At 39.7% G+C, this 9,714-nt stretch overlaps 1 protein-coding gene across 1 annotated transcript in view; it reads left to right on the top strand.

Moving 5' to 3' along the window:
- The window catches only part of CBLN4 (cerebellin 4 precursor), a 45,928-nt gene extending 41,501 nt beyond the window's left edge, over window positions 1-4,427 (top strand). Inside the window, exons 15-16 of the mRNA XM_009998757.1 lie at window positions 966-1,082; window positions 3,811-4,427. Coding sequence (XP_009997059.1) covers window positions 966-1,082; window positions 3,811-4,008 — 315 coding nt within the window. The 3' untranslated portion in view covers window positions 4,009-4,427. The remainder of the gene's footprint in view (window positions 1-965; window positions 1,083-3,810) is intronic.
- Window positions 4,428-9,714: the final 5,287 nt, after the last annotated feature.

A 9,714-nucleotide genomic window follows, 5' to 3' on the forward strand; every position in this document is an offset into this window, starting at 1 on the left:
AAAAAGCTGATGTAACTTTCCTATAGCAAGGCCAGGCGGGCAGCAGGGCCCCCCGGCTGCCACGCGCACCCACAGGTGCCCGCGCGCACCCCCTGTGCCCTCGGGCACGTCCAGGGTAATTGACACTGATGGTTATTTTGCTTCCCAGACTAGATCATAACGAACGGTAAATTGTCGTGACGACTGAAGCCAGGTATGTCCCGTAGCTTAATGCTGGCAATGTCACTCACCCCAACTTCATGGAGGTTCCCAGTGGCTTCCCAGGGCTGTGGCTGGTGTGAAGGAGCCTGGAAGTATCAATTAAAAAATAAAGCATAATCAAGTGGAAAGAAAGAAAACCATAGTCATTAAAGCAGATATTTAGCATATGGACGATGCACTCATTTAGTGTGTTCCCCTCTGCTACTGGTCTGTTTCATCAAACCCAAATTATGATTAGTGGTTACAAACCCCCCCAGAGCAGCAAGGGCTCCCAGCTTCTGCTCAGCTCCACCAGGTATGTCAGTAACTCAGTCTGACTACAAACTGGTGAATAAATGCTATCGTTCACCTGCAGCCTTCACAACCTAAGACTTGCAGGAAGATGGTCTTGACCATTGTTTTTTAGCCCAAACCAGTATGGCACTCCCTGTTTTTCAGTGTCATTTTTTGGGGGGAAATGAACATAAATGCCTGTTCTTCATCTCCTCTAAACATGGCTAGAGGAAAGGTCTTGAAGGTCTGATAAAGCAGCAAAATAAAATTCTCAACCCTAGGTTATTGATAGTAAAGTTGTACTATAAATATAACTTAATACCCATTTTTATGAGTAATATTCTAACTTAATTGAGAACAATGGCTAAACCAGCATAAATGTAAACTAAAAACATTTCCGTAGATGAATGGTTTCTAAAGTTAATAGTTTGTATTTCTTATTTAGCACTGCACACCTATACTAATTCCCATGCTATATTTTTTGTTTGTAGATCCTAGTAAATGTGGGCAATTTTTTCACGTTGGAGTCTGTCTTTGTAGCACCAAGAAAAGGAATTTACAGTTTCAGTTTTCATGTAATTAAAGTCTATCAGAGCCAAACAATTCAGGTATGTTGATCAGGTATGATTATAAATACTTTAAATTGTTTATTTAGAAATAGATCTTGTCTGAGTATTTAAAACTCTTTCAAGGAAAAATAGCTTAAAGCAACCTGTGGTGTAGAGTTGCTAACAGTACAGTGAATACCTTTAAATTGAACAGCTGTAATAAGGCAAGATCCTCACCTCAGATAAACCACCACAGCTCCACTTCTGTGCCATAAGAACTGACTGTCTGGGGTGATATAAAAGTATCAACTAGAATGAATCACACAAGGCTGAAGCAGAACTCTTATATTTGACTTAACTGCGCAAATACTGTTTGAAGAATCATGTTTTGCTACAGGTTAAACTCACTGTTTTGACCACAGGAGTTGTGGGCATTGGTACCAGGTTTTATCATTTTTGTACCATTCTGTGACCTGGCTGGCAGGTCCTGATGCCAGGTGTCTGTTCCTGGCACCACTCTGCTGTGGACAGAGGTTAGTTAAGGTGCTCTGCTTGCTCTCTGCTACTCTGAAACATTACACCTTTACAGAGATACCTTCTAGGGAACCTTTATAGCAGTTCAGCCTTTTCTCCACCATATATATAATACATAAAAGCTGTGTTGTATATTAAAAAATGAGTGATTCTGCAGTTCCTACTGTAGCTTCATAGCAGCTGGAACTCCCAATGAAATACAAATATGTACTAGCTTAGAGGAGAAGCCTCTATGGTCCTGAATATCCCCTTGCTGAGTAAATTCCTTAAAGTACCTTCCTTAATCCTCTTGCCAGGTTGTGCAAAGTCTATGACATACAGACTGGCTTTCTAGATCTGGAAGCACATCTGTGGTTTCCCTTGTTTTCACCCATGAGACCACCCAATTCATAGAAGTGTCTGATGCTTCTCCTCTGATCTGTCTTGCTCCTGAATATGGTTTTCAGTGTACAAGGCTGAGATAAAACTGATTTCTGCAGGAGTGATCAGCCATTTCTTTGTGGCAGCTCTGGCTTTGGGTTGCCTTTACTGGCTCCTGAGGAAAGTACAAGTGGCAGAGATGGCAGAGAGCTGGTGCAGGACACATTCACATGCCGGATGAAATTCATCTTCAGTTTACAACAGGAAATCTTGGTTCCATTCAGGTCAATGACAAAACTCTTAGATGAAGTATTGACATCAAGAAATTCTCTATTATAAGCTATTTAATATGCTTGGACTTTGCTCCTTTCACTCTTTTAAATGCTGAAGGTTGAACTAGCCTAGAATAACTGCATGTCAGCCAGCTTCATTGGATTTAAAATATGTATTGCCAAGAAAGATGTCAAGGCTTGGGTTCTGGGAGTCCTGTGCAGACTCACATGCCAGGTTCTCAAATGTGGCAGTTGTGGGGTCATAACAGGGATTGTTAAAACCTGTGACATGACCTGAAATCTCTTGAAGACAGAGAGTTTCTAAGGGAGTTATGGATGGGTTTTGTTGGCTCTATTTTGGCATAGTTAACATGAGACCAGCTGCTGCAAACCTCTGTTGTGTCTTCTGCTGTGATTAAGACAGCTGTAAGATGATCTGCAGGGAAACCTGATCTAGAGAGATGGTACAGAATGAGAGAGATAAACCAAACCCAAGCAACTGAGTAAACCCTTGATGCCTTTTTTTTTTTTCATGTGTGCTGACTTGGAGGGAGGACTGAAAGCAGAGCAAACCAGCTTGAGGGTCAGCCACATGCAGACTTAAACACTACTAAATCACCTGAAGGCTTCCTACATAAGTGATGTTACTATGCCCCTGGAACATCTGTTAGTGCCATTAAATATCATTAAACTGAAATTGGTTCCCTGGGGATAGCTGATTGAGTGGTTTTCCCAGATAGGCCAATCCCAAATCAGGGCCAGATCCTGCTGCCCTCATTTATGCTGAGCACTAATTTATTCCATGGCAACTCCCATTAAAATTAATGGGAGCATATGCAAGGCCAGCATACTTGATATGAATAAGCATTTAATAATTCACCCCTCTGTGACTGCATTATAGCTGCTTAAAAAGAAAAAGCAGAAGAAAGCTAATAGTTGGCCATGGGGAAATGAGAGATGCTTGGATCTGTCCATCCTCCTGTCTTTATCTACAGTGTCTGTGATGTTGCTTTCAGAGCAGAGGCTGTGCTGACTTTCAGAAGTGTTGGGTGGAAAAATGGATTTAGTACCAGAACACCAGTGCAGTGGTTCACAAAGCCAAAGGTCTGCTCTAGACTTTAAAACTAGGCTGCTGTCAGTGATGGAAGGGACACGTTTTGCTCTCAATGAGGTGTGAGTTCCCAGCCCACTGCAGCCTCTGACATCCCCTTAGGTGCCTGTACTGTAGCTCTGGGTGCTGAAGTTTCTTGAAAACCTCTTTTTTGCTCGTGTTTTCCTAAATAACTGTGAGGCAGGCAATGTGGAACAAGCTGAGGCTGTAGCTTACAGGTCCATGTCACCAGAGGTCCAACAATTAATGTGCCCAAGCAGCAGGTGACAGCAATGTCACGTTCACTGCCCTTCCCACTGACCTCCCCCAGCTGCAGGGTGAGCCCAGGAAACCCCAGCGTGCTTGTACACTCCAATTAACTGTAATTATTAGTGTAAAACAGACAAACAAACAAGAAACCCCAATGAAGATTGGGACTGTAGCAGACCTCTTACACTGTAGTTAATATTCAGTGATAGGTCCTAATGTTTTTCTGTTAATTAGAGCTTTTCAGTGCCTTTTTCTCTTGTAGGTTAATTTGATGCTAAATGGAAAGCCAGTCATTTCTGCTTTTGCTGGGGACAAGGATGTCACTCGTGAAGCTGCTACTAATGGAGTCCTGCTCTATCTAGACAAGGAGGACAAGGTTTACCTGAAGCTGGAGAAAGGTAATCTGGTCGGTGGATGGCAGTATTCTACATTTTCTGGCTTTCTGGTCTTTCCTCTGTAAAGTCAAATTTTCCTGTGACATTCATCCAGGTGTGGACTCATCATTGCCTCTGTTACACGAAGAGCATTTTATCATCATGGGATTGATGTTTCTTTATTGTTCTTTCATGGTTGAATATGGATTCTCTTTATGGATTTTGGCTCCATCAGAACTACTCAGAAGTTTCACAGAATTTTGTGTTTAAATATATTTGGACTGAGACTAAAGCAGACAATAAGTATCTATACTTAATGTTACAGTCTAAAGCTGCCTGCAAGATTTATTCAGATTTCATTTACTGGACTTTCTGGATTCATGGGAGAAGTGGATTTTCTTTAATTATGAACATGACTGGCAACCAGGTCTCTAATTTAGAAGAGCTTGAGTTCAGACTTCAATCAAGAGTTAGTGTGTTGCTGCCAAAGAACTGTATATTGATATATTGGTCATACATGTTTTTGTCATTGGGACTTAACTGACATGATCTATCCCATTGTCTTGAGAAAGGTAATTATTATTGATAAGTGGTTGACTTTGATTCTTCTCTGCGTGTAGTGTGTTGGATGGGTTACCCACATATTTATGCTCTGTCCCCATCAAGTCTAGCTCACATAAAGCTGAGAGGTTATGATTGTATTTTAGTTGGATGTGTAAGTATTCCTCTTCTCCACGTGCTGGTTTCTAAAAACAAGCAGCAGAATCTAACCATTAAGGAAAATATTCTTACCAGGGTTAAAGGCATTCAGGCACAACTTTGCACAGCTTTGCCCTGCAGGAAATCTCATGCTTGTTCTTCAGTTCTAATTAACATGATTGATAATAACTGCTTTCTTAAAAACCTAAGGGATTCCTTCCTTAGACACAATCACTTTATTAGCTGGAGATGAGACCCCTTTGTTTGAAATTATGTCTGTTTTTCAAACCTTCTGGTGTGTTAAAGGTATCATCCTGGTTTTGCCTTAACTCCACAACTGTATATAATTTTAGATCATATGTTTAACAAATATTAAATCCAAATAGCTGGTACCTACCTGGGTGCAATATCTTTTTGGCTTTTTGTACAGGTCATAAAAATCCATAAACTTATTTATTATATCATTGTTACATAATAAAGATTAATGTATGTTAGCTGAATTTTTGACCTTTGGATTTTGGAAGTCACTTCATGCTATTTTTTTATTGGATATAATTATTATATGCAAAGTATAAGCTTTTGGGATTCACAGAAACTGTCCTGGAAGGCAGGCAAACTGTCACAGTTTAGTCTGGCAGAATCCTAGAGGTAATCAAATGATCTAGAAGAAACCTATGCATTTTATTTAAAAACATTTAGGCAGAAATCTTGGCTTCACTGAAGTTAATGTTAAGAATCACATTGATTCCAAGAATTTTGGAAGAGAGCTGTGCTTTAGGTTTTGCTATCAGCATTATATTCCAGTGCAATCAAATTGCACATCAATTAAAAATAATTTTCACAGGAACTGCTAATGAAACTTCCACCCCTCGTGCCCAAAACAATGCTCCTGATAAAAATGTCAGGGAATCAGTGGCACAGAATTGTGTCCAAATTCCTTATTTTTCTGGACTGAGCATACAGGATTTTTTTGGGGAATTTCAGGAAGATAGCCAGGTACATTTGTACCCCTATTGGATAAGTCAAATGAGGAGGGAATTTCTTAGACCCAGTATTGTTTCTGCAGGGAACACTGTAGTTGGGAGGATATGGAAAGACAAGGCAGGAAGGTGAATTATTTACACTGGTGAAAAATATTCAAAAGTTTTCCATTATGATGAACCAAAATGTATCACTACTGTACCCAAAAATGTGTGTGTATATATATGTGTATCTAAAAAACCCTGGGATTGCAGCACATAATATGCATGATATTATAAAAAGGTGATTTGTCATAAGAGTTTCTTTCAGAGAGGTACATCATTATTTTGTATAAAATTGGTAAAATCTGAAGATCACCTTACCCATGGATATATATGTAACATAAAAGAAATATTGTTCCTACACAGACAGAAGAAAGATGGCATTAAAGGTGTCAGTATACTTTTCAGAATTATCAAATGTATCCAATTTCTTTAGTTTGTAAACACATGATCTTTAAAAGCTGCCTTTAGCATTCAGCAATAATACTGAAATATATTAATATACTGTTGATTTCCCCATGGCAAAACATTTCTGATTGTTTCAGAGTCATTAACAGTTAGTTAAACCAGAGTCTAGGAAGTTATTAATTTAAGGGCATATGTTCTGATGGAAATGTCCTCAACTTTTCTCTTCAGCCTCTAAAATCAGAGTTACTAATTCTTTTGCTAGTTAAAGGGAAACAAATTCCAGAGAAATGAAAGCTGCTGAAGAGCAGCTCATGTTACCTTCACACACCAACCCCACTCAGAGGAGGCCTCTCTCAGCTCACATTTAAACGTTAATAATACCAACAAGCTAAGGCTTTTAGACTTCCATTTGAGCTACTTTCCAGATCTTAAGCTCAATTTCATTGTATTGTCCCATGCTTCAGCTGGAGCAGGAAGAGCTGCTCCCCTAAGAGGTGTCTAGAGTAGATAAATTAGCCTGGATGGAGCTGGGACTGGAAACTTCTGTCTCCTTTCCTTTCTGTCTCCTATGTTATTGCTACAGAAGTTTTCTTCACAAGCAGCAGCTCAGGAGACACTTCAAATTTCACAGGGTTTTTAAGATCAGGGGTTTGATTTAAAAAAAATAATAATTTTTAAGAGCTTTATTGAGCTGCTCTGTAAAGGTTAGAGCCAGATTTCTGCTCTTGTTTAATTTGATGACGTTAGTCCTATTGATTTTGGTGGGGGCAGAATTTCCCAGGCTGTGTGCATCCCTGCTGCAGGGCATGCTGAAGATCTGTACCCACATCCTTCCACATCCACCCACTTTGCAGTCAATGTTGTAGCTTTCAAAGGTTGATTGTGCAAGAAAACCTTCTGGCCATGTGTGATGAAGAGAAGAAAACTGTTACTTTCTGAGAATAACGTATATATCATTGTTATCACCGATCACTTTACAAGGGAGGGTAGTATTTTTACCCTTTAATTTACATTCTATTTATATTTTATTCATATTTTATTATAGGATTAAGGAAAAAAACCCAACATATTGTCCTCCTACCGTGTTTCTGGTAGATCCAGAAATACCCTGGTTTCCTGGATTCATTCTGTGTAGAAAACTGCTCATTTCTGTTGATTCCTGTTTGCCATAAAGAGGGTAGGCTATACATGCCAAGTGACTGTGCAGCCAAAGAAGATACTAATAAAAAATGCCCGAGTAATGGAAGTGTTTCTGGAAAAGGCACTTTGAAAATTCCACAAGCATTTCTGTCTTGCCATAAACAGGAAAAACTATTTTGGAAGCATAGAGAGGGAAAACTTAGTATTTTATTTTTATAAACAACATTTTGTACTTGTTTTGTGTTAAATATATTGTTTTTCAAGTAGTATCCAAACATTTTAGAACCATGGAATCATAGAATTATTTTGGTTGGAAAATACCTTTAAGATCATCAAGTCCAACTGTTAACCCAGCACTGCCAAGTCCAGCACTGAACCACATCCCTCAGCATCACATCTACATGGCTTTTAAATACCTCCAGGGATGGTGACACCACCACTTCTTGGGCAGCCTGTTCCAGTGCCAGAATATTAATTAAATTACTTTTGACAGGTCATGGCAGAGTAAATACTGTAACCTCAGTATTACTACTGAGAAAATGAAGGTGGGTTTGGGAAATGACCAGCACTGTACCCAGTGCTGACTCACCCACTACTGGTGCTTGGTGCTGTTCAGTTTGTTGGATTGCTCTTTTTTCTTCTAGGAGGCTTTTTTAAAAAAAAGACAAGATGATTTTGGAGTGAATGGCATATTGCTGTATTTCCTCTTCCATATTATTTAGATGTCTATTTCTAGAAAGATAAATGCAGTGACACAGGAGTTTTAGATGACCGAAGAAACTCACAATTAGCTATCACCTCTGTTGGGTTTTGTTGGTTGTTTTTTTTTGGCATCCCCCAAAGAACACCTCTGCACTTCAAACAGCAGTTTTACAAGCAGGTTTTAGGATAGAGAAGATAAATGCAAGAAGCAGGATGTCATAATCACAAGGAAGCTGAACCATTAACATGAAATATGGGCTGAAGCAGAGAAGCAGACCTATGTTCTCCTTCTCTTATCAAGGTTTCTGAGTTGGTAACATTTTACCTTAGCAATTCAGTACACTTGCCCTTCCTGTTATAAGAACTCTCTATAATATTCAAGCTCTTTGTCTTCTAAAGACAATGTTTGTTAATCAGATGACTCAATGTAAATAAATGAAGATCCACAGTGACAGCATGTATGGGCTGGCACATACCACAACAATGTATTTTTATGTACTATTGTTGTCCAGACAGAAAAGGCTCCTTTGAGAAAACACATTGTCTTAAGACACTGAGCTAAAGTTATTTATCTCTTGCTGGTTAGGAAAGAGGGGGAAATAAAACCCCCTTTCCTACCCTGGAGCACTAAGAGGAATGCATACAGAGAGTAATGACAAAAATCAGCCACTGTTGTGTAAGTGATGATGAGAATAATGAGAATGTGGCTTGAATAGCCTGTTTCGAGAACGCTGTGATCTAAGGCGTTTGATGGAAACAATCACTGTTTTAATCTTCACAGTCTGGGGAAGGGGAACAAGTCTGTTGCATCATCTTTAACAGATTCGTTTCACTTTGTTTTTTTCCCCATTTTTCCCTTCTGCCTAGTGGTTCAGCTTAGCTGAAAAAAAAAAAATAGCCTTTCTGATCACTAAGGAAAGTTAATTTCTTAAGAGAAAGGGGGGCGGGGCAGTGGTGAATTTCTTTTTTCCCTGATATCTGTTGTGGGGGAAAAAAACCCAACCATGCAGGAGAGAGGAGGAAATGGCAAAGCTGATTTCCACTCAACCTAACAATGCTCTTGGCCTATCATCCAGTTCAGTAATTGCCTGAACATGTTCTGCTTATCTGCATAACACTTTTCTACAATGCATGATACTGACCCATCCTGGTAAGGACACCATATTGTAATCTGATGGGTTTTAATCCTGCTGGAGGAAACTAGATGTAGAAGAGTAGTGCAGAGCGCTGGAGATCAGCCAAGAAAAGAGCTTTATCTCTCAACTGAGACTTGTGCCTGGATTTACTCCTACAAAGCAGAACTGTCATCCCCAGGGTGCAAAAGGCAAATGTGTGTACAAACATTGACACACTCAACAACAAGCTGAGAGGACGGAGCCTTCTGAATTACTGCTGACACAAAGAAATCTCTGATCTCTTTGTGAGGACATTTAAATTCTCTGTATGGTCCTAATACTGGAAGCAGGCAGATCCCCAGGGCACCAGGGCAGAGTGACCAGAGCTCTGTGGAGGGGACAAGACCTGCCTCCATGTGGAGGATCTGTATTGACCCAAGTGTTGGGAGCCTCTGTAGCAGTTTTAGAGCAGTGTTACTACAGCCAGGCATGCTGTCAGCTTTCCTGGAGTTTTCCTCAATTTAAGAAGCAATGTTTGGGGTTTTATTCCATCCCTTCCTTTGCAAATGAAGATCTATTTACAGTGAACATATGGGATTCTCAGACAAAGTCAGTCTTCAAAATTAACAGTCTGAAAAGAAATTTAAGAAAAAGTTCTAAGCATACAGCCAAGCTAAATTTCTCTTAAGTTGAAGGCATGCAATTA

The sequence above is a fragment of the Chaetura pelagica genome, unplaced genomic scaffold (assembly GCF_000747805.2).
Source record: "Chaetura pelagica isolate M959 unplaced genomic scaffold, ChaPel_1.0 scaffold275, whole genome shotgun sequence".
Lineage (NCBI taxonomy): Eukaryota > Metazoa > Chordata > Aves > Apodiformes > Apodidae > Chaetura > Chaetura pelagica.